The following is a 25,392-nucleotide window of genomic DNA, read 5'->3' as shown; positions in this document are numbered from 1 at the left end:
AGTATTTGAATAAAAGGCATGTTCTGTCTACCCAAGGTCAGCTCTGTCTTTGTGATTAAATACAAAAAGTTAGTTACCTGTGCTTAATGCTTATTTGGTGCTTTCTTAGCAGTCATCACACTTAAAAACAGGCAGATAACTAATTCATAGTTTGCCAGTCAAAGCAAATTCTGGTAGATATGTTATGCTGCAGTTGAGTGGTCACCTCTGGAGCTCACCAAGCCCTAGGAGGATTCCTGGAACTAAGTAAGTGCAGCGGAGGTGGAAAAGGCCTGGATAGCTAACAGGAACCTAAACCAGCAGTTTTAGGTTCCTGCGTAAGGCGAAAATCCCTCTTGCTCCCAAACATGTAATGTTTGAAATTTTTGGACACTGAGTAGAGAAATTAAATCACAAGAAAAAAAATGTTGCTCCTTGCTGATTTGACAGAAGGGGGAGGGAAGTAACAGGAGAAATGGATTGCGGCTATAAATTTGTGCGACTGCCTGGCATGTCTTACAAGTCTAACCTTTCAGTTTAATGACTAGCAGGAGGAACTTGTGAACAGATGGCCTGTTTCTCAAAGTCTGAGCAGGGTTTTTCGTCTTGTATGTCTTTGTCCTTGCGGAATGTCCTTATGGATACCTTGTCCCTGCAATGCTGGTTCTCAGAGTGCAAAGAGGCGAATGGGCAGTGCTGGATGCAGTGATTTCAAAAGAAAAGGTTATAACACAAGTAGTGTTGTACTTCCTGTACTGCTGCTGTTTCTCATTTAGCACAACGGAGGTGTGTCTGAGTGGAAAAAAAAATAATCTACGTAGCCCAGTAGTCATGGGATAGATGGGAATATAGATCCTTGGTTAGATGCAATTTGTCTTAGTGAAAAACAGTCACTTATTAAATATAAGCTGAAAACACCATACATTTACAAATGATCTAAAGCTTTGATTGAGGTGGGTAGACGACTGCAGTGAAACTTTCTGAATACTTAACACAGTCTTTCATTTGCACTTTAAAAATCAGGAGAGAGTACTAAAGTCAGTGATCTCTAAAGTGAGAGAAGGCTCTAGTCTTATTTGTGTATACAGATCTTCAGGGTATAATGTATTTTCTGTACTTATGACTTCTTTCAGGTTAATGGACAGTGGAAAGGTCACAGTGCTGGAGGATGTGGAAATTTCAGAGACACCTACAAAAATAACCCCATTTATCAATTCCAGCTGGACAAGAATGGGCCATTACTAATTGAACTACGGGGACCAAGGTTTGTAGGGAATAAGGGTGCATCAACACAGCGAGAGTATTACATGCTAAAGATAAAGCTTCGTCAGTATTCTTCATGGGGAGCATGGGAAGCTCCCTCAAAATCCAGAAGATAAGGTGGCTCAGATTTAGCACTGTTTACATTTCTAACTTCACCATCAATAGTGACTTAAACCTACATGTTTGCTACTGAGGAAATCCTTGACTTACAAGCAAAGCAGGAGCCTTTTTTCTCTCTTTAGTTTTGGAGTCTGACCAGAGCTAGGCCTTGCACTGAAGGGAAGAAAGTACAAAGGACTTTTTCTTCCTCTTAATACTAGTTACAATCACAATTCCTTTTCTTTCATAGTAAGGCTAATATGCAGGATACTAAACTCTTACAGGCTCTCAAGAAATGGCCTATGCAGTAGCTCCAGAAAAGTGCTTTTGCTCTTCCAGTAGCAGGCCAGGAGAAGTATTGGTTGTTAGTTTCCAATAGATTAAACCTATGCAGGCCAAATTCCTTTGGCCTAGTTCATGATCTACCTCAAAAGACAGCACTTTTAAATGGCAACATCTCCTGACATGCAGTCAAGTGTTTGTCTTTTGCAAAGCTGTACAGTGGGCCCCACAAAATGGCAGCACTTCTTTATCCATCCTCCTGTCTTTGAGGAAACTTCTTCTCTCATGAAATGAAGATGAAGACAAAGGTGCAGATCTACTGTTCCATTAATTGAGCAGGTTTTTGTATGCATTTTTTTCTGCACTTGCAGATCAGTAGTTTGAATGACAGGGGCAGTGGTGCCTGTCACATGCATTAACAGGTACTAGACAAACTGTCCCAAGATGAGTGCAACATGAGAAATTCTGCTGAGATCACTGACATTGATTCTTCTGACAGCCCAGGATCTGTGCCACGTGGCATAGGAGTATGTCACCACAAGTCTAACTCCTTGAAGTCTGCTTAAATGCAGAGGGAGGCTTGTAGCAGGCATTTTTCCATATAGTCTAGTTTCAAACCTGAAATGTGTTCCATCTTCCTCCAAATTCTACGTTCATGTTGTGGTTAAGTTTGACTTAATGTTTCTGTCACAAATGTGACAAAACTTTCAGATGTCATCCAGTTATACTGTGTAGTTCTTAATAAATAGCCCTCTTCATGGAAATCCTAGTGACCCAACTAACTAAAGTAACTGTCTGTCATGTCACCTGCAGGCAATACAGCGTTGGTTTTGAACTCGTCACAGTCTCGACAGTAGGAGATCCTGGTTCCTATGGCTTTCAGAAAAAAAGCAGTGGTGACTACAGGTAATACTCACCTAATGAAGTTTTAGGGGCTTGATATATACTTCAGATCTTAGTTCTAACAGGTAGTTTCTTTTATCATAGGTGTGGATTTTGCTACTTGGAAGTGGAGAACATACTTGCTGGCGTTTACAACATTATCCCCACCACATTCCTGCCTCAACAAGAGGGTCCTTTTTTCTTAGATTTTAACAGTGCTACTCCTCTTAAGGTATCGCAGCTGCAGTGAGGGGACAGATCTGTGCATTACTGTTTGAGGCGGTTTCGATCTGCCCTACAGTCTGAGAACAGGTGAATAACTCTTACTATACACATGCATAAAAGAAAATTACCTTCGAAGGAATAGCTAAAAGCATGGAGTCACCGATTTTCCCGTTAATTGTGGTAGACAGCTGTGGTTTTTGCTGCTATGGTATTGGAGCGAGCACTGTTTAACAGGCTTGTGAACAGGCTAAAGTGCTTATATGCAAATGAACTGGCAGAACTCAATTTATTGCAATTTTTACACACTTCCAATGAAAGCCTAGTGAGTTACGAGAAGAACTAACAATCAAATTCTCTTCTCCCAAAATACAGGGTATATGGGTTTAAGATTATATTCCTAAAAGTAAAGATGTAAGAAAAAAATACTCTTGTGTATTCTGCTTCTTCAGTCTCAGGACCAAATAGCTTTTACTATGTATTTGTGCTGCTGTCTTGAACATTTTCGGCATTGAACTTTGTTCTCACATCTATATGTAAATTTACTGCTGCTGAGCATGCAGTGTTCCAGACAAATGTGCTCAGCTTGTCTAGAATACGTATATAGGAGCAAAGGAAAGGGAAGATTCGGGCTTTAGCTATTTCTAGATGAAAAACAGTAGCTTCACTCACGTTACGTGTACTTTGAGAGCTGTTATTTCATATAAGTATTATTCTAGTCTGCAATATTACAGCACAAAGTACTCTGTGGTTTTCTTCCTACTAGCTGTAAGATCTAGCTTCATCTAGATCAGGAGTAAAAACAGGAGGTTAGCCAGCAGCAGTGTACTGACAGCACAGCACCCCCTTTGTTTAGCAGGTGTGAAAGGCTTTCATCTAAAGGCACAGTCTAAGATTCTCTGCATCTACTGAGGTAGTCCCATTTGCTTTGCATCCCAGCACATAAATGTTTTATTCCTCTAATTTTTATAAGTATTCAGTCTGTGGGAGAAGGATCATTTAAACCTCTCCCCCTAATAAACCACAGCCTCAGGAAATGCACTTGCTGATCCCATTATACAAAACCTCTTCTAAAAGGTACCTTTTTCTTTTAAGTTGAAGCCCGTGAATGAAATATGAGCGCTTGGCTAGTACCATAAATAGGAGTGGGGTCAAAGTTCTTAAGAAAATAGTGGAAGTGGGATTAGTCCAGAATATGATATTTTAGAAGCCTCCTATCTGTGCTCTTCCTCCAGAAGATCTACGTACATTGTTTCTGAAGAGGATTAAAGATAACCAAGTTTTTCTTTTTAAACACCAACTACCTCACTGATCCTAAAAATGCATTATTTTTTGTCTTTTTACAAATAGCAGACTTAAAATTGACTGTATTTGACAGTTGGGGAGCGGGTGTTTTTAAAGCAGCCATAGGAAGTTCTTTGTCATTCAGGTTGGTTTGGCAGTTTTGCAAGCAAAAAGGCAGCATTTAAATCTTATTTTAGAGCCCAGGTGCCATTTGGTCACTGGGAAACTAAGCACACATGCTGCAGGAGCACCAGAAATATTATCTGTGGGCTAAAATTATTCCTGTAGAAGTCTGCTAATAGCCCTCTCCAGAAAGTAAAGTAGAAGATCCTTTTGTTTCATTTTCTTTGTCAGACAGCTGCTTAACAAATGTCTAGCTTTAAAAGGGCACTGAAAACAGATGCCTTTGAAAACGCATGCCTTTCTGACTGCAGTTCTCTCAAAGACCATCTGGGCTAGGAAATTTGTGACAAGTTTGTCACAGTGTGACTTGAAGAAGGCCTACGTGTGCAAAAATTGAAATATCTGCACAGCAGGTCAGATGGTAACAAAGATACATGGGTCATGTTAACTCTACTTCTAGTTAAACAGGCAGGTACCTCTTGACCCTTAAATCTTCTCTGCTGGTAAATCTGCAATTCAGGCTTTTAAACATTAACATACAAAGCCTCATAAAATATACCACCAAGCATCCTGCCCTCCTAAGCAGCTTGTTGCACACTGTACAGTTCAGAACTACAGTTCCAGCATGAGGGGCATAAATGACAAAGTGAAAGCCAGTTGCTGTAAGGGGCTTTAAGAGTATTTACACTTGCTTTGTTTCACTAAGGGAAGACTACTACAAAGAAGTCATTTTTAACTCTCTATCAATCAGTGGTGCAGAGGGATAACTGGAGCCAGCCTCTTCAGAAGTTTTTACGTTCTCCTTATGCACTGCAAAGCTCTTTCTGTTTGTTTTTTTTGTTTTGTTTTGATTTATGTGTGTGTGTTTTTTTTTTTTTTTTAAATCGTACCTTAAAGCTCCCATCAAGACCCCATGATGCTGCTGTTTATAGCTCAGGGTGAGACACCCCCCACCCCCCCCCCAGACACACACATCCCCCAATTTGTTTTGTTCAGAAGACACGGATTAGTCCTTGGTTAATACAATCCATCAGTTCTTGAAGACTCGGTGAGTGATAGTACATGGATGAGGGGTATCAACAGCTTCTATCCCATCTCCCCAGGAGTCAGATTCAGTCCTAGTTTCCTGATGCAAGTTTCATGTAACTGTTTTGTACAGTAATTATGCACCTGACCACACAATCTATGCGGTGTTTCAACAGCCAGCTATTTAGAATTAAGTTAGAGATTTTTCAGTAGATATTTTCATCGCTTCCTCAAAAAAGACATATTTTTTTGATAATACCAAAGAGAAGTAGAATTCCTAGGTTTTGCTTTATACATTCTCACTTCAGGGCAGCTGAAGTGATCACGTATACTTTGATAGACCAGAGACTTATTTTTATACCCATGAAGGCAGCTACCATCATGTTACACTTCAGAATGCAGAAAGAGCTCTAACTGGAGAAAGCTTGTTCATTTGCCTGTATTCCACAGTGATATATGTTCACTTAAGTTTGTCATATTTATAATTATGGCTTTTATGAAGTTTAAAATAAAATGAGTTTTCCATTAATTTATTAGACATGCAGTTCTGCCTGTTTGCTTGTGCATCTGAAGGGTGAGTTACCTGCCGTGTCTGGGGGTTGCCAAAGGAAGGCAGCTGCAGCAAGATCTTTAACCGAACCTTGCAGAAGCGTGGTGTAAAAGTAACAGCATGGTGGGTTTCACACCTTTTCATACTTCCTGATCGATGGTTTTACCCTGCTGGGAGCTGAATCCAATCAGGACATATGCAAGGCAGCACACACAACTGTTTTTATATCCCGCTGAATAGAAAAGTAATTCATTGCCCAACTACAGGGAGTTTGGGTTTCCAGTAAGAACTGGCCAGATGAGAGGAAATTTGATAGAGAAAGAGGTTAAATGAACAAACCAACCCAAAACATACCCAAACAACCCAGGAAAGTGTATTAGGGGTTGACGGGCAAGTCTGCAAAAATAAGATACTCAACCACAAATACTTCTGCTAATTTTTCTAACTGTATGCAGTACAGATAATAGCTTAACTATGCAAGTTTAAGTAAAAACATTTAATACAGTGTGGCACTGTATTTAATACTGCCAGTCCCAGCTTTTCCCCAGGTATTGGTCACAACAGAAGTTAGAACCACCAACTGACTTCTTTCCTAAGGATTTACTGTGCTGGGAAGTGCTACCAGTGGCACAGTTCAGCCCTCAGGTCTTTGACGATGTCAGCATCTAAATATTTAAAGCTCTTACAGCTTAACAACTATAGTGTGTTGAATCTAATTTTCTGAAAACAGGTTTCTTTACCTCCAATGCTGCATGGCCTTCGGTAGCATGAAGTACAGAGGTGTTAGGTAACAGAATACCTTCCTCTTTTCTGTACACTAAGGGATTTCGGAAAGCTTTAAATCTGGTCTTGCACAATTCAGAACAAAAAAGTGAATCATGGATGCAGAGATTCAGGAAGCCGGAAGGCGGTAACAGTTGCAAAGGATTCCAATACCAGAGTGACAGCAGGCTGCAATCTTGGACTGGAAGTGGGTATTTAAAGACTGAACTTGCTGTAGGAGAAGATCTGGTTCTTGGTGCTTGAGATACACTTAGCTTGCACAGACTCAAAATGAAATATGGAAAACAAAAATGTTTACTGTAGTGTGAAGAATTTTACATTAACTTTCAGAATAGATACACAAGCTGTGGCAGGGACAAAATACAACAGGACTGCAAAAACATAGAATAGAAAATACTTTGGGCAATACTAAAATTCCCACCAAATTAACAATATAAACCGACATCTTAGATAAAATGGTGCTTTCAGAAACGCTTAGCCACCAAAACTGAAGAGTCCTAGGATTTTTACTACCACTTATTAGCATAATTACCAGACACTACTACTGCCTAACAGCTGCTGGCAAAACATGCCCATGCCCTTTCTAGTTTTATTGAACACTTTCTCTAGGGCATACTAAAATCCCAAGTCCCTTTAACAGTTATAAAACCCCACACAGTACAACCTACGGAGAAGCTTAAGAACACATTGTCAATCTACACTGGCAATTCCTTTTCTTCATGCATATTTCAAGGACGAATCCCTTATCATAACTGTCCTGGACACATCTATGACTCCCATCTTTGAGCAAAAAAACACTTAGAGTGCTGAAAAATAATACTTCACTTCTCAGGGGAGGGGAAGGGCGAGGGGCCTGTCAACTCTTTTTGGTCACTGGAATCACCCTCAGAGTCCAAGCCAGACTCAGGAAGGTGGCTAGCGAGGGCCTACCACCGCTGAGCATTACCATCCCCTTTTGTCTGTCTCTTACCAGCAGTTTTTATAGGCCTGACTCATCTTTATCCTTTCTGTGAGCACCAAGGGAAGAGTGAAGGCTTTTAGACCCCACACATGCAACAGTTTTCCTGTATACAAAATATTTCTACAGTTTCAGCATAATACAGACAAATACAGATGTTTAAAGAATATGCCACTTATACTCAAGAGATCCACTGTATCTAAAGAGAATTTCATTCTACAAAACTGAAGCCAAACCGCTCTCTGCAAATGTCTGGCTTGAATTTCAGACCCCCTGCTGGCATGAATTTACACGGGAACATTACTAGTTATTGCTTCAGCCAGGCTGCTACAAAACAACTTACAAAGTCTGTGAAATACGAGCACAGCTTAAACCTTTGATAACTTGTCCGGCCTACAAAGGATTTACTGAATAAAAACTTCAGCCCTCCACATCGATTAGACTTCTTAGTGCAGTTTTAAATTCTTAGAGTAAACGCTTAAGATTTGGCATATATTATTGGCACAATGTTCTTCAAACACTTAGAAGTTCATGTATAAATATTTATATTCCCATTAATCAGGACAGGGCACGAGAAGGACTCAGCCAATCTGGGCAGCTTTTCTGCCTGCGCATATTCCCTCTTTGATTTTCATGCACTGAAGGGAGAGCTGCTTCATTCGGTTATCCAAAGCCAGCCCCTCAGCGGAGCTGCTCCTGTTGCTGCTCCTATTCTTGTTCACTCTGTCGCTTGTCTTGTTCTCAGCCCCTTCTGCCCTATCCCCTGCAAAGAAAGGATTAAACTAGATGTTAAACCTGGATTTCATTCTGCAACTTAAGCTTCAAACGGGTGCTTCTGCAGCTTCCTTTGCCAAAGCGCACAAAAAAAAAAAAAAAAAAAAAACAGAGGAGCAGGAGCAAGATGCTTTAACAAAATCGAAGCTGGCCTTCCAAGCCGCCCTTGTCTTGTGCACTGCATCAGCAAATTACAGTGTAAACAGCCTTAGGCTGGAGTACACCAGAGCGGCGGTAATCCTCTAGTCTGAATTTGTCAGCAAGGGCTGGCAGAGCCTGCGAGAGGTTCCTTTTGGCACGTTATTTCATTTTTTTTTTTCCTGGAAAGCAGGATTTTCAGCAAGCAGAACAGCAATTTAGAAAGCAAAATTAAATTCAGATTTTCCTTAAAATAAACGTACCATCAGAATCCCACCGATCACTTATTTCATCAGAAACCTCGGACCCCTCCGCTGAGACAGAACTGGGGAACCTTCCCAGTCAGGAGAAGAATAATTCAAACCTTTTAGATGTCATCATTAACTGTGGGACGCAGGGCCTTCAAGAACCCCCTTCCCCAGGGAGCGGCCAGTGGGTCAGAGCTCAGTGAGCTGGCGATATGCCTAGGGGAGCTGAGAAGGTTTTCCTGCTCCCTTTATAAAGCTGAAAAACATTGGGCCAGGGCGTATCCAGCTGTGCGTACCTCTTTCAGCTTCGCACTCGGGGGAGGATGCCCCGCTGCATTCGCTTCGGGGGCCGAGGACAGGAAAGATCATCCCAAACTCCGAGAGGGATACAGGGCTTGGCAGATCCAGGCTTCCCGGTCGCGTCGTGGGAGGAAACTGAGTGGGCAGCTCACAGGGACTTGTAGGACCAGAGCTGAAGCTGGACACCGACTGAGTTTCTGAATCTTCTTCAGATATGAAGCTGCTTCCGTTGTCATCCTCAAACACTTCTGAAGCCACTGCAACGTTCAAAAAAATATTCCAGTTAGCAAACCTACCCGCCTCCTGCACCCATTTCTCAGGTTTGCATCTTCTGTACACGCAGACACTGCTAACCCTCGGGCTGCCTCTTCTCCTACTCCGCCCCCATTGCAAAGCCTTCACCCAACATTTCATACAGGGACCATGGAAGGCCTGATTCTGCTTTGAGGGAACAGCAAAGGAACCAGCTAACTTTGAGGAACTAACCAGCCATGCCATGCAAGACCAGCTCTACACTAGCTACTGCTCCTCATGCCAAGGTGCTCTTGGATTTCTGCTGTCCCTGCTGCCCCGTGCCCAGCTGGCCTTGTCCACTTCTGGTCTTCAGGACGTAACTTAGGCCAGGGCCTAGCGCCCTGTGCCCGCCTCAGCCAGCCCTTGATCCCAGCACAGACTCCTGGTTATTTAAGGCACTAATTAGAAAGACATAGCTCCAGGGGCAGATTTCTTCTACCTTATCTTCCCACTTTTGCAGTTAAAATCCAGCATAAACTCCCAAAATCTCTTTTTGGATGAGGATCACCAAGCAACACCAAATTAAAAAAAGCCCCACCCACATATATAATTTTCCCTGCTCATGTTTGCTTAGATCTGAATTCTAATTAAAGCAAACCAACTCCAAACTCTCTGGCTAGATTAAGCTGCAGGCTCTTTGTTAGCAACAGGAGGAGGAAGCTATTAAAGAAGGTTCCATTTTGTGCGACACAGGGGTGTAGATTTTGCTAAAATTAAACATTTTTTCAGTTTTGGCTCATTGCCGGATGGGGACCTATGAACCAAGGACTTCTGCACAACTGTAGCCCCACTGGCATCAGAAGGTTTTTTTTTTTTTTACGTGCACCAGCCTCTACACAACAAAAGTGTGTGCTGGAATCACACTGAGCTGAAGAAGTCCCATGAACAGGACGACATTTACAGTGACCTGAGGTTATCTTCAAATACACCTCCTTGCGATTCCTGCCATTGTTAGAGAGGCTCAGAACCACCCTGAAAGAGCAGCAGGAGCAGAGCAGAAGCATTAACAAAACAGCTCAAAGGAGAGGTTTCAAAGTTGTCCTTCTGTTACCCCAGCAGCCTGGGGCTCATACGCACCACTTGGACATGAAGGGTGCAAATAGAGGCAGCTACTGTCATGGTTATTGCAGAGATGTTCAGCCTCTTTCTGCTGTATTTGCAGTCTGCAGAGCTGTACTTAAACATTGCAGAAGTGATCTAAAAGGCTTCAAACCAAATGGATAACAGCATGATCCACCCTCCTGAACCCCCTCCAGGGCACTTTATTGCGGTTTGGGTTTTGTTTTTAATAACGTCAAATCCATGACTGTGGAGCAGCCCTTCTTCTCACTGCTATATGGTGAGCAGTATGGATAACTTTGCAGAGAGTGAAAGCAAAAAAAAAAAGGTTGTACGAATAAGATGTTTCAAATTACAGGAGTCCTCTATTTGGCAAGAAGCCCTGATACCAGCCAGTCTACAACAAGCACAACAAACTGTTGTGCTTCATCACCACCTAAAACTTACCATAACGCAGAGGAGCATCTGCTAGGGCCAAGAAACTCTTGCTGATGATGAGGTGTTTTATTCAACTCCAGCAGACAGAAATTAAGATATAAAAGAGCCTTGGTGTAAATTCCCCACACATGACCATGCATGAGAGCCTAACCTGTCAAGGCTATTTTGGCTATTATGTCTGGCAAGCTACTAGTCCTGCCCTGTCATAATTCAGGTCTGTGTTGGCACTAGACGCAGCCTGGAGTCCTTCCACCTCTGTCAGGCTGCGCAATTCAAAGAGGGACAAGCCCGAGCTGCCAGTCCTTGCCTGCAGCCTCGGCGGTGGCCAGGAGGGCCAGCAACCGGTTGCTCTGAATTAACTTTCCTGGCTCTTTCTGCCTCTACATACCAGGCCCCTGAACGCCTTCAGCACAAGGAAACCCTCAACTCAGTTACACCTAAGGCTTTTGGGAGACCTTCTGTGCAAGGAAGGGGGACTTGTGGGTATCCAAAGAGGCAATCTCTGCCTACCTCAGAAGGGCTCAGCCTCAGGACAGTAGAAGACATGTAGCCACACCAAAACCCCATTGCATCAGCTGTCCCAGACACCGCCCTCGCTTGCAGTGGCAACTTGGGTCCAAGCGGCACAGTACTGAGTGAGAGAGCACTCATGAGAAAACCCCTGGCACGGCAGAGGACGGAGGCCAGCCACGGGCTGTCTCCCAGCTCCCTCAGCACAGATGGGCCATACCACGGACCTACGAGGCCTCGGCACCAGTACACACCAGCATCTATGAAGGAACTGCACGTTCAGCCTTTGGGCTTCTTCTAACTGGTGCCTTAGTTTTGTTCCTCTTGCACAGCACTGTACAAAAACCAATAGTGATGCTAAGGGAACAGCTGATGCACTTCACCTCATATCCCTTCCCCCTGTAAACTGGCCGTTAGAGAACACAATCCACTCCTATAATAACAAGAAGCGTAACAAGTTAGCCACAGTCCCACAACAGCCAGCAGATTTCAAACTGCAGAACACACAGAGCAACCTTCATCTCAGCATCTCTTACAATGCCTACAGGATATTCCCAGGCACGGGAGCGCTCTGTACTCACTGGAGACGGTGTCTGACTCCGGTTTACTTGCTGACAGGTCTTCCACTGAGGTATTACTTCCTTCAGCACCCACGCCACATCCTCGAGGCCCCATGGCAGTAGACCGTCTCCTCTCGTGAATCTCATCTGAGATCATCTCCAAGTTTTTCAAGGCAGTCTTATATTCTCCCTTTGCCAGGGCCAGTTTTGCCTGCAGATCATCCACTGTTTTCTTCAGTTGCTAACAAGGAAGACAGGTATTAGGTGTGCCTTCATTACGAACGATGCACAGTCTGCAGTCCTCCGTTATGTGATTTAGCGCTGCACGGGCAAGCTAGCCTAAACCAGGGTTGGTATCTAGGTGATGGGAGAGTTTTTAATTCAAGAGCACCCCAGTGCAAGCAGTGGCACTTGCTAAGGAGACTGCAGCAAGACAAACTACAGGAGCCAGGGGCTGGGACTGCCTCTGCAGTGTGGTTATGGCCCGTGACTAAGCACAGAGTAGGGATCCCCTCGTTAACACGAGAATCTCTCGTTAACACAAACGCAACATTAAGTTGCTGCTTATCCTGAAACCGCCCCTAAGGGTTTGCTCGCAGCCCCTGCCCTCAGGGCGTAGCATGGGTGTGGGTCATCCCTAAAGGAGTTAAGCCTCACTCTCCTCTGAGCACTAAACCCATCACTTCTCAGTCACTAAACCTGCAGAGCAGAAAGCAGCAAAGCCTCTAACCCTGACAGCTGCCATACAGCAGTTTCCTTGTCCCCAGGCACAAACCCCACTTTTTACAGCAAGGGCAAAAGCATCGTACAGCCGGTCTCCCAAAGGTAAAACACTGCCCGTGTATCTGTAAAACTCTGGTTTACATTGTACATTAAAAGCAATCTGTGCTGTCTTTTGTGTTATATTTTACACAATCGGCCTGCTTCAGGAGGGCGCTGAGCAGCTGTCATGGAGAAGTGAGGGCCCCAAAACAGCAGGCCTTTGCTGTGGAGAAAAGGAGATTTCTCAAAAGATGCCCCTAGCCAGAAGGGATTATTGGGCTGGCACCCAGCCCAGGACAGACAAGGGTTCAGCTCTGTGCAGCAGCAGCTGCTGACCATGGCTACCCAGGCAGGCAAGACAGAGGAGCAGAGGGCAGTCCAAGCCTGGATCCTGGCAAGGAAAAGGTGCACGCCAGAGTCTCTGAGGCTTACAAAGAGTTGTTGCATCTCAGACAACCCAGGGAAGGGCTCACAAAAAAGGTGTGGGGCATACCTTGAACCCCAGGCAAGGAATGGGAACCTTCTTCTATCTAGGCTTCTGCTGACCTAGCACCCACTGGAGCCTTCCTGCACCCGTGGCCAACAGTGCAAGGCAACGTGCTCCACTTAGACCCCGTGCACATCCCACACGCCTACAGCACCAGCCACTACCCTTCAACTCAGAGGAGCCAGGCTCCCACTTTTTGGAAGCCACATGCAGCAAAAGTCACTCAGAAAGAGAGCGATTCCTGCGTTTGAGTTTTTAGCGTGCCTTTGCCCTCCCACCCCGGCAGTTCCAAGACCAAGGAGCTGTAATAGCAGGAATTACCATCCCATGCACATCTGCTGTGCCCACACCAGGGCCACTGTGCCCTGCCAGACATATGCTGTGCCCAAGCATTGGCAAGACATCGTTGTGCCACACAGACTGCAGTGCAGAGATGCCAAAAAAAGCCCTGGCAGCCTATCCAGCCAAAACCCAAATCCCACTTCTGCCAAACTCGAAATCAGAAATTCACATCTGTGTGATGCTTGAGTACTACATGCAGGTTACTTGTTCTGTTAATTGACCCAACCACTGAACAGAAAAGACCACCTCAAGCACAGTTAAACAGTCTGATGCATAAAACATAGAGGAGGGGAAAAAAACAAACAAACAAACCCAAAACCAACAACAAACAAACCCTAGAGACTTCAAACTGCAAATAGTAAGGACAGTCAAACCATACTTGTTCGGTTCTGGCAGTAAGCAGCAGGGTTCGAACACTCTTATTTCGCACAAGGAAACAAAAGCCTCTCAGTCTTTTATCTTTAAAATGTGCTTAGCAAATTGCTCAAGAGGTTTTGAATTGAATTGCTTTTGTACAGAAATGCAACACAGTTGTTGGAGCACTTCAGATGTAATTTCAGTATTTACCGAAAGCACTGAAGAGTTTCAGGTGGATCTGAATGACATACGTACCTCTAGTTGGACGTAGTACTTTGCCTTGAGTTCAAAATAAGGTCTGTGGGAAAACAAAGAGCAATTGTTTACAATCAGGAGGACTGAATGCAGCGTATTGGAGTAGGAGTTGCTCTCTTCGTAGCACTAACATCGCTATTTTGTGTTTCACCGTAATCCCCAGAGACTACTCTCTAGATAACAGAACACCTACATGTGCTCTCAATGTCTCTCTTTTACCCTCTAATATATCTATTTCTCATGGGTCTTTTGACCTAGATACACACTGCAAAATTCCAGTTTTTGGAGTTGACAGCATAATTCCTTCAGGCCTAGATTCTGCAAGATACTTAAATGCAACATCCACCTGCAGGTGTAGGCATCCTCTCTGTATTTAATTTTTGAGCCCACAGCACATGTAAATTCTCCACAAAAGGTGAACCTCATGCTTCCCCATGTTCAGATGCAGGGGTGGAGGGACAGTTCTTGGGTTTTTCAGTGAAGGAGAAGGGATGAAGGGACATCAGAACGCTACTGCAAGGGCACAGCACTTCCCACCAGTGGCCCACCAGGCACTTCCCTCCCACTGCACTGCTCTCCAACAGTTTGCTTGGACACAGAGGCCAGTATCACACCCAGTCTGTTTCCCACTACAGACAACCAAACTTGCTTATAAGGTTGCAGGAAGACAGGGTCACAAGAAGTGTAGTACAGGGCCCAGAAACCATATTCCAGCTTCAAAGTCCTGAAGCCCGCAAGCCACTAATCATCTGATACAACACCAGACAGCAAAAAAAGCCCTGATTTTTTAGAAGGGCTCTCTACCCTCCTCACCTTCAGGAAGCTCTCCTGGAAAGTACTGAAGAGAGAAACAATCAGATACGGTTTATAGAAAACAGAACGTTAACTACCCTTGTCCTATTCCTACCCTGACAGCAAGCCTCTTCTGAGCTGCATGTCTCAGAAAAGCTAGATTTTAGACTGTGCACCAGAACTCAGGAGTGTAAAGCACTCTGAACTTTCTGATCCTACACGCTTTGAAGGGTTGAATTCATCACACAATCATACACAAGATAACTGAGTCATACGCAAAAGAACTGAGTTGCATTTCCCTGAGACCATGTTATTTTGCAGCTTCTATGTTTTTACTCAGCCCCTCTACTGTCACTGGGAGCACACAGCCAAGACTGTGATGTCTCCAGTGACAGTGACCCAGTCAAACCACACGTCTGCCTTTCCTCGCTGGGACGTAACTCTGCTAAAAGTCTACACAAATGAACCTGCCAGGAGTGGTAAAATATCACAATTGGGAGTCTGGATCCAACAGTTAAAGGACTCCTACCCCAAAGCAATGGGAGGGCAGAGACACTGACAGAACTGTTGCAGGGAAACATGTGCAAGGAAAACAGTGAAACCTGCTCACCTCAAATGACCTGATTCTCTCCCGGTGCCAACTGGGAGGGAACAACTAGGCTTGAAGCCTAACTTCCCACCAACTTCCACAAGTCTGGGGGAAAAGTCCCCTTTCTATCAGCAAGCAAGCACGTGTATGCTTGTGTGCTGTGGAAAAAAAAAAAAAGTGTGTATATGTATATATGGATGTATGTGTGCATACACAAATACGTACACATGCACATAGGAGCAGGCATGTTTACAGGTAACAGACAAGAAAGATGCCACCTAAGTCAGGAAAAGGATACCAGAACCCTGACATGTAGGAGCTCAAACATAAGCACTCTTCCTCACCCATCACTAGCACACAGGCAGGCATCTGAATGCCAGCAGAAAACAATGCACTGGCAGGGCAGAGACTTGCATCTCCTCGGGTCACTTCATTCTCTTACGTCCACGACCCTGTAACTATTTGAAACCTGCTCCGTGACACAGCAGGACTGGTGAATCATTCACTGATGCAATCGGTGTCCTACATCATCCGTTGTCTAAATCCATGGCATTCCATAGTCAAGCAAAGGGCTTTTTAAGTAGATGACAGGAAGAGTGAAAGGCACTTTGTCCAAGTCACCGGAGCAGAAAGTGACTTCCAAAAACCAGCTAACACAGGCGAGTTCATTACCCTGCAGCTCAGAGGCACTGAGCCAGAAGATCTGGTGACTGTTAAGAACATGCAGCCGTACGCACATTCATAGCTTAGAAGCAAGGAAGCACCCAGAAACAAAATTAAAAGCAAAACCAAACCAAAACAATCCAATCATCATCCACCCATCAACTTTACACAGCAAATCGTCTAAATTACTTTCCCCTAGGCTGTCCCAGTCTTATTTTAAAAGAGCAACGTTTTAAGCATTGTAATCCAGACTGAAGAGAGGAGCAAATGTAACTTTTCGCATGGAAAAAAGCAACTCATTCAACATGTTTACCCAAAAGTTTATGGAGCGAGATGATGGACAACATGGACCTGAAAGGCTCAGGCGTTACAGCCAACCCTCCTGCACCATGCAGGGAGAAGGACAGAGCACCTTGCTGGTGTTAAATCCTTCCTGAAAAGCAGCTAGTAGCCAGTTACACTCTACAATACAAGCAGCTGCAAATTCAGCAGCCTCATTTCCCAGTTTTATGTAGCCACTTGACAGCACTGATGTTTTCAGCTCCGTTTCAGTTTTCCTTTACATGAAAATTGCAATGCTGAGAGACAACTGACCTTTCAAAGATCCCTATGTAGTATGGCTTAAAATACATCCATGGTAAGCCTGTTTGTGCTGTCAGCCATCTTCCACTTTAATACCAGGTTAGAACTGGCATTTCTGTACACCTCTCATTAAAGGATCTCCAAAACACCCCGCCTAGGTGGTTTATACTGCAGTCAGCCCTGCTGTGAGGCAAAAAGGAATATGTTGGGATCCTTCCACACACAAGCGAAAACCAGCTTGTGCTGAGGAGAATGACACACGATAACACCTCCATAACGGTAGTTTCAGCAAGGAAATGAAGAATCAGAAGGCAAATCACAGAAGAGGCTCAGCACCATCATTGTTATAAAAAGGTATATAGAAGCCCACTGACAACTTATCAGGGTCTTTATTTTAAATCTTACTGTAAGGAAAGAACTTCTAGCAGCCAAACCACTTCTCAGATATTGCTCTTATCCAGAGGAATCTGTCATTTAGTGAGTTGATGTCTTTCACAGTCCCTGTGCAGTGCTAGACAAACAACATGCAGCTCATTCTGCAACACTATGCTGCTACCCTGTTTTAGCAAACACACTTGAATCTTCCTTGAGAAGTGCTAATCCCTTCTTGAATTGAGCAAAGACCAATCAAAATAGATTTTTAGTTGACTGATTTCACCAAAAAGTCATTTTTAGATGGAGGGATTAAAAGCTAAATACAACAAGCAGATTGTTTAGACAAGCTACAGTCTGGAAATAAAAAGAAAACAACTGCAAAATACAAAGAGGATTAAGAATTGGTTGTAAACCAGGCCAAAATTTAAACAGGTCCTGAGCAAAAAGCAGTTTCATTTCTCCACAACAGACCAAAACCGCATATCAAATGCAAATAAATTTATTAACAATGCTGGCTGCTTAGCTATGCTCTCTGAAGTGCCTTTCCTTCCTCAAGCACAGCTCTCGCACAGCTTTGCTACGGCAGCATTAGGAAGTAAACAAGTCTGATGTACACTATGCTACTCTGATGCAGTCTCGCACCTTTCAGGTTTCTGTCATTTGCTTTGTTGCTCTCCTAACTAAAAATAAGAACTAAATAGCAAACAACCCTAAGCTGCAAAGCATCCACACACAGAGCTCGGCAGCTCTGTAGGCAGCATCTATGTGAAGCCCACGAGCCTGTTTCTCAAGTCACACGCCACCAAAAGGGTTCAATGCACTAGAACAAGACTAAGAAAACACCCAGAAAAGGTTTCTCATCCCATTTAGTTCACCAGTCTATCAAGTCAGGTGGTTTAAAAGACACTTCGAAGGACAACAAATGCAAAGACAAATATTCCAGTACCAATTGTGTTGTGAGGCTGTCATGTGCAGACAGGAGCCCAGACAGAAGTACAAAGGGCAACACGCTTTCACAGGTTTGAGAAACTCCCATAGAACTGGTCTCCCCTACAAACCGACTTCACGACTAAATCTCCAAACATAACACCTACTTTGATTTATTGATGGCTCTTTTCAGCTTCTTCTCCAGTTGCTTCATCCTTCCCATGGCAGCATTGTACTTGGCTGCAGTCTCCTTGTGAACCAACTCACTTCGCGTTTTCGTCTGTTCCGCCTCCATGACCTTCAAGTGGGAAAACACAGGCTGAGTGACAAGACACAAAGATCCAGTTCTTATAATTTTAATTAATAGCATCTTCACAATCTCTCCAATCAGGTCATGTCAGGAAAGTGAAGGTATTTCTTTCAATGAATCTACTTATTTTTTTTTTCCTGAAAAGAGAAGCAAAAAATCAGATTTGCAAACATTGTGTTAATTACAACAGAAGCGTTGCAGCTTCTTGCGTAGTATCTCTTATGGGAAGTTCAGAAGAGCCTCATATTTTGGGATCACCCAGTTCATTATTCAGGAGTGGAGGAGCACCAGCAGAAGTCACCCAGCTACGTTTAACAGCATTATTTCTGTCCCCTCCTGCTTCTCTCAAGGGAGCCTGCCTTTCCCAGCAGAGCACCAGCATGCTGCTCAGCCCCTCGCTGCAGTCCCAGCGCTCTGGAAAGGGCTGGAAACCAACCACAGTGGTGGGAGGACTGAAATGCAGGTCAGTCTGAACCACCACTCACCGGAAAACAGTGTGTCCGATGACCGCCTGCTTGCAGAAGGCCAGGAAGCCGGCTTTTCTCTTAAAACAGCTGACCAGACTCAAACCACGGTTTCAACACCAAAAACGCCCTGAGCTGACACCCCTATCACGCAGACAGCGGAAGCTACGCTGACGAGCGGCCCGCTATCGGGGCAGGCAGATGCCCAACGCGCAGCAGTCCCAGGCCCAGCAGGTCAGGTGCTCTCCACAGCCAGCCCAGGCCTCCCCCAGCCACCCAGGCCACAGCCCCGCGCACAAACGAGCAAACTCTTCAAGCAGTCATTTCTTCAAAGCTTTATCAACACGTGCTCGCTGCCCTGGCATTTTGCAGCAATTAGGAGTCTACAAAAGCAAGAGGAAAAGTAAATGTCCCTCCACCAGCTGCTCTGCTAGTATCCCATAGTCACACTTTGCCAGTAATTCTATCCAAGGTGCTTTTATTGTAGAAAGTTGAGATGCCAGAGATACAAGCCAGAAAATTTGTTTCCTTTAATGCACTAGCAGTCAAGATCCAGACAGGGATGTAAGTGATTTGAGACAAGTAAGAAAAGTGGTGACACTTCTCTGGGAATGAAGAGAAAGCAGGCAGCTTTCAGGCTCCCTCTCTTGCCGCTATGAAGGGATCCATACAAACATGGCAGGACTTGATTTTCTCCAGTACTGGATTTCCAACTGTCTCAGCTGTTAAGCCAACTACTCCACAACTTCAAGCAAATTTGTTCCAACTGGCTCCCTCCACCAGAATGCGCACCTGAGCTCTCAGATCCACAATTTTCAAAATATCTTCATTTTAAATAACCTCACCCACAAAGCTCTAATATCTTGAAAGCGTCCTAGCCCTCAGGCTGAACTGAACAGGGAAAAGAACACGGTCAACTTGGACTTGCTTGGAGTGCTGCTCCTCTCAGGAAAACTGTTGTGTTGTACTTTCTGATGCCTAAACAACACCGTGAAACTGCTACATGTCAAGATGAACTGCATCAGCATCAACTAGAAGCTCTTGCTGCCACAGCTGGAGGCCACATTTTCCCATCTGCACACAGCATTTATTATTAAACAAAGAAGTTGCTACAGAACTTTAAACTATGAAAAAGAAAGGTTTCCAAAGGCTCTTTTGATTAGATATAAAACAATATACTGAACTCCAACACCTTTCAACTATGTTATTTATATATAAAGCATCCACTTTTGAAGAAAGGTCAAAAAAAAATTTGATAACAGGCTCTCTCCTGCATCCTGAAAACAAGCTGCAGCCTCTCATCTTGAAGAACTGTTCGAAAGCCAGGTTGATGCAGTGACTTTCCTTAGTGAAATATGTCAGGCAAGGCTGGTTTTAGCGTGGAAGTGTCTTAAATTAAAATGCAGTCTCCAAAGACTGCACAGAAGCTGGTTCGCCTTCTTTGTAGTGTGGCAAGGAAACCGCAATTTTAAAATGCTGGAAGCTACAAAATAATGGAGCAGCTGAAGTTTGCCAGTGCTCAACTAAATGTCAATCTCTCGCATCCATTCTTGGGGCAAAATTTGCATCAACTTTGATATCTAGGATGAACCACATGAGAAGTACTACCAGCATCAGGGTCATAGAGCAGGTTAGGTGTCCAGTATCACGTTCATTTTGCACATCTTTCATATCAAACATCACAGAAATGCTGAACCCTGCGGAACTGGGATTTGAGGATGACAGATCAGAAACACATCAAAATATCTGACAAAATATGGAATTTGCTCGCAGACATATATACAACGTTCATTACCCTTTCCAGAAAGAAAGAAAGGAAAAAAAAAAAAAAAAAGGTTGCATACTTCATTTTCTTGAGTAATCAGTGATGTAAGGAAAACCTTCTCCCCCCATTCCCTTGTTTTCCTACAGGGAAATTCAGTCATCGTGCTCGCGTTACTCGCACAAGTCTGCAGAGAGGCCAGAGACAGCCTGTCCCCTTCCCCCTGGACAGCAGCTCAAGGTGCATGTCCAAGGCTGAGGACAATACCTGAAAAATTGTGAGATATCTCTGTGGAGATCTATCACCTCTCAAGATGCATTTAAGCATTTCATTCAGACAAGAAGAAGGAAAAAGATCATCCACCTCTCCACAACAGCCAAACGCCCTTTAAATAGAGAAGCTGTCCATCAAGGCAGGTGGACAGAAACAGACTGCAAACCGTGCTGTCACATCTACACCTGGGAGGTTCAATGCAAGATCAGCTGTGGAAACCCCTCACCTTTTAAAAAGGTCTTGGAAGACAACCAACAAGGTTTGTGTGGGAAGAAGTAGTTTTTATCAGATCTAATACAGTTGGGGAAAAAGCAGTCACATATATATGTAGTTGAAGATGTCCCTGCTCCTTGCAGGTGGGTTGGACTAAATGACCTTTAAAGGTCCCTTCCAGTCCAAACCACACTATGATTCTACGTGGACTTGTAAACAAGCTTTTGGTCACAATTACAGAATAAGTTGTTTTGTCTAATAAAAGTCACTGTTCATCTACCACCAGCCTTGCCTTGTTGATGCTCCTAAGGCATCACAGATGCAACAGCATCACTTAGAAAAAGGCAGAGATAAAAGTGAGGATGACACTGCTACAAATTAAGACTGCTCAAGACATCTCTCTTCCTTACATTGTACTTGCCATTTATATCCCTGGGGCAAGCAGAGGCCTGTACTCTTACACAAAAACATCCAGAGTGGGTGAACTTACAGGATGCCCACACATCCCCTGGACATTTCTGTAGCCCACATCTGTCCTTAATTACTAAATCACCTATTCCAGGCAGAACCCATTCTTCCAGGTAGCACAGGCTACAAAATACAGCTATTGGAAAACAAAACAAAGAAAAAAAAAAATCCAACACCAGTTTCAATCAGTTCCTCTTCTCTCCTTCCCTACCCTCTATTTCCAACCCAGGTGTCTGGGAAATGAAGGCCAGCATAGAGTATATATTTTTAAGGGCTAAGTCTGTAAAAAGTAGCTTCGTTCGCCACAAAAGATTTGCATGATCTGAAGTCAAAGACGGACTCCAGGCAAAATTTCAGTAACAAGAGACACAAAAGAAAAATTTATCAGTGAAATGAAGCAAAGCTGACCATCTAAGCAGGAGAGTTACTCTAGATAACTCTTTCTTTCTCAAAAAAAATGAAATTGATGGCTCTTCTAGGGAAGAATTAGAAATAAGAGGTGAGAAATAATGCAAAATCAGTAAACTAGGAGGACAGAATCAACAATAAAAGGACTGCATTTAACCCCTGCACTTCTAGAGTGAAGTGACAGAGAGATCAGGGCAGGGAAGGATGTGGATATTTTTCTTGTTTCTTTCACAGACTTTTCTTTATCTGCAGGAAGTATCTCTCCTCTCTACATCATGAAAGCACCCACGCACTTTACACTGACAGATGGTACTTCACGGTGTAATATCAAAGGGAGCTTCACAAGCCAAATTAAACCAAGAGGGAGCATGCCTCCTCCCTCTTCACTCTCCCCTCATCCCTTGCTTTTTAAAATGTCTCATGATCAAGAGCCAAAACATTTCTTCTCCCTGCCAGAATTTATGAACTGAACATATCTCAGGAAAGACTGTAAAAGCTGAACCTTTTTAAGATTGCAGATTGCATCAGCAATTAGAAATTAGCAATTTCTCTTTAAATTCATGAAGTATCTTCTTTTCTGCTACAGCTTGTCTCAAACTTCAGGTAACAGATCTGTCAGCACTTTCCTTTTGTACACATTTATTGTTTTCAACAGAAGTATGAATGTGAAGATCGATCTCCTTCATCCCTCTGAAATTCTCCATCCTTTGGGCCTTTTATAGCCCTGCCGTCTGCACCCCAAACTGCAGCATTATAATTCAAGGTACTGGCAGACAGGCAGCACACTTCCACTTCCCAAAAAAAAAAAAAAAATATTTTATCCAACTTGTAAAGACAAACTGCGGGTACCAATAATCTGGTAAGCCAATGGCTAACAGTGAACAGTACTTTTCTTCTCCAGGCAGCTTAAGAGCTCATCACACCTGTCTACATGCAAGCTAAGTGACTACATTTTCACTTTAATCAAGAGCAAACGCATCTTACAATGAACTTGCCCCTCTGCCCACATGAATTGTTCTCCAGACACCATCAACTTATTGATCAGACCTCCTTTGACAATAATAGAAGTTTAGGCAAGTAACTGGGAGATACAAAGTATGTTCTAGACACCTGAAACTGATGAGCTAAATCCCAGCCTAAGTGACATTACACGTATCTCAGATCTGTGGGGAAACTGACATCTAGAAAAAATACACAGGAATTTACTCAAAAATACACATCAAGTTAGGAGGAGTGGGGAAAGCAGCTGCCTGGCTTGCAGGATTGCATCACAGTCCTGTGCTTCACTGTGCTGAGCACACTTGAGCTTGAGCACACTTGAGCTTGAGCACAGACATTAGCTCGAGCACAGACATCTACAGGGACTGGTTGCATCTTCAGAGACAGCCAGGTATCCAGCTCCTGTCTAGGCACTCAGTTCCTTTGGAAACACAGCTCAAACTGCAAGGTGGAAAAAATGGTTGAGTGACAGCATGTACTCCCTATACCTATTCATGCTGGTCTTGTCTGCTCTGCGAATAAAAACACATTACACGTGTTATGCTTCCAGCCCACCCAGGATAAGCAAAATTTCAGTAACACTCCCATTTCTCATCAGTTTAATTATAGGATTTTTTATCTCAGCGGCTACAAAAGGCTTGTTTACAATAACACACTAGACTGCCACATTAAAAACAGTGTTAATAGCTTTTCAGTTCACTAAGAAATCAAAAAGCAATTACAACATGAAATCCTTATCTCCATATCCTCCCAGTAAGAGCCTGCAAACGGGGTTTCCTGTTTGGTACTCTGCAACCTGTGTCTTTGTTCACTTTGTCAAGTGCAAAAGTAACCTAGCAGTATTTCCATACATGTCTGTATGAAAAAAAAAAGTGTCTCATTTGTTCTCTTGCCTACTCTTTTCCTCTATGCTTTCCGTTTACATTGTTTGTCAGCTGCCAAGCTGCTACAGGGCTTGGGTTTTGTTCCAAATTTCATATTAATTCAATAGGGCCTGCTACCTCTGCCCAAGAATAGCAAATAAGAACACTTTACTCTTGCCTGACATTTCTATCAACAGAGAAGCAAATGAATTAGTAGCCCACTTCTAACATTTGGCACAGAGGTGCTTTTCTGCACTTGATTCATTGCTGTGCAAGGCTCACTGCAAGATTATTCTCTGCCCAGTACAACTGTCATTTCTAAACACGTGCAAAAAAAACCTAGCAAATCCAAACAACAAGAGTGCAAAAACTTTATCAGAGAGTGATTTTATATGCCAAAGTAGAGGAACTCAATTTCTTATCCTCTGCCTTGATGCTTAGAAACAGTTTTTTCCATTAGTAATTTCTAAAGTAATTAATAGTTAATGATCTGAGTTAAGAGAAACACTGTGGCAGGCAAGGAGAACTTTTGTTCTAGCAGATCTTGTTCTCCAGCCTGTTTTCATTCATAGCTTGGTAGGGATTTATGATGTTTTCTGCTCCTCGAGACCCCAATGATTCTGTTTACCTTACCAAACACTAAGCTCTTCACTAGTTGCATGCACTGAAACCAAGGAAGTTTTCACTCTGCTCCTACAGAAGTAATAAAACTCAGTCAGGCACTCCAAACAAACTAACACTGGGTCTGTTCAGTCAGGACTTCCAACAGCATATTTACCCTTCTTGGCTCTGGCCGTAGCCTTATGACCTCCAGTATCGCCAAGGAAAATCACGAGACAAACTTCCATGTAACTCTTTCAAAATCTGCTGGACCCTGGAAAGGTGCAGATAGGCACTTTCTGGGTACCTACCCAGACTATTTTAAGCACCGAGTTGGGTAACACTTTCCAGTCAAGGAGCCATCAGCTGCTCTATACAATCCAGTCTGTGCCCAGGAGATTTTGTAACTGCAGTAAATAAACCCAAGGCTCCTATTTACTGTTCAGCTGTAACCATCACAAACATTACACCTCCGACAAACAGACATCCTGCATTCAGCAATGACACACGTTAAAAACCACGAGTGTGACTCCACCAAACATTGTCCACAGCCATCGTCTGGCTCTAAATCACTGGGTTTGCCCATCTCAGGTGTACTCCTCTCACATACTGTCAGAGAAAGAGTAAGGGTTGTAGAAGGACTCAGGGATCCCCTTGAAATATCCAAGGAAAAGAGGAATCCGTTTGAACTCTCGAAATTGCTACTAGCATTTCTTTCCTCACCCACCCCAACAAAGATTTTCAGCTAGAGAGAGGCGACTGATACGTGGTTGCTATCGCTCTCCACCAGATCTCAGCAGTTTTACAAGTCAGGAGCTCTAAGCAAATCTTTAGATGCTTCCAGTTTTCTCACCTATCTATTCTGAGAGAGGTTACCAGATCTGCAAACACCCAATAACATCCGAGACAATAACACAAACAATACCCTGGAGTTTGTTTTCTCTTTTCTTAATATATACCAGGTTTTCCATCTCTCCACTACACACAGCCAGTATCCATTTTGTTCCCAGATTCTTCATCAGGCAGCTGGGTTTTACAATTCACTCTGAAATAGAGGCTTTCTTAGAACTGAGAAGCTTCTGCAACAGAACAGAGCTACTGCATTGAGGACTGCAAGACAATATGAACA

At 43.6% G+C, this 25,392-nt stretch overlaps 2 protein-coding genes across 9 annotated transcripts in view; one reads left to right on the top strand and one right to left on the bottom strand.

Annotated features, from left to right (window-relative positions):
* CAPN7 (calpain 7) overlaps positions 1-4,499 on the top strand; it is a 32,067-nt gene extending 27,568 nt beyond the window's left edge. For all 8 annotated transcript variants that reach the window (XM_086742791.1, XM_086742786.1, XM_086742785.1 and 5 more), the window contains 3 exons: positions 1,113-1,243; positions 2,437-2,529; positions 2,611-4,499. In XM_086742791.1, the coding sequence (XP_086598917.1) occupies positions 1,113-1,243; positions 2,437-2,529; positions 2,611-2,755 (369 nt within the window). In that variant the 3' untranslated portion in view covers positions 2,756-4,499. The remainder of the gene's footprint in view (positions 1-1,112; positions 1,244-2,436; positions 2,530-2,610) is intronic.
* Positions 4,500-6,764: 2,265 nt separating this feature from the next.
* Positions 6,765-25,392, bottom strand: part of SH3BP5 (SH3 domain binding protein 5) — a 51,748-nt gene continuing 33,120 nt past the window's right edge. Inside the window, exons 5-9 of the mRNA XM_086742793.1 lie at positions 18,071-18,201; positions 13,976-14,018; positions 11,794-12,013; positions 8,908-9,168; positions 6,765-8,214 (exon numbers count right to left, since the gene is read on the bottom strand). Coding sequence (XP_086598919.1) covers positions 8,033-8,214; positions 8,908-9,168; positions 11,794-12,013; positions 13,976-14,018; positions 18,071-18,201 — 837 coding nt within the window. The 3' untranslated portion in view covers positions 6,765-8,032. The remainder of the gene's footprint in view (positions 8,215-8,907; positions 9,169-11,793; positions 12,014-13,975; positions 14,019-18,070; positions 18,202-25,392) is intronic.

The sequence above is a fragment of the Chlamydotis macqueenii genome, chromosome 2 (genome assembly GCF_036417535.1).
Source record: "Chlamydotis macqueenii isolate bChlMac1 chromosome 2, bChlMac1.mat, whole genome shotgun sequence".
Taxonomy (NCBI): domain Eukaryota; kingdom Metazoa; phylum Chordata; class Aves; order Otidiformes; family Otididae; genus Chlamydotis; species Chlamydotis macqueenii.
Note: the sequence above shows the minus strand (reverse complement) of the source record. Positions and strands in the feature narration are given on the sequence as shown.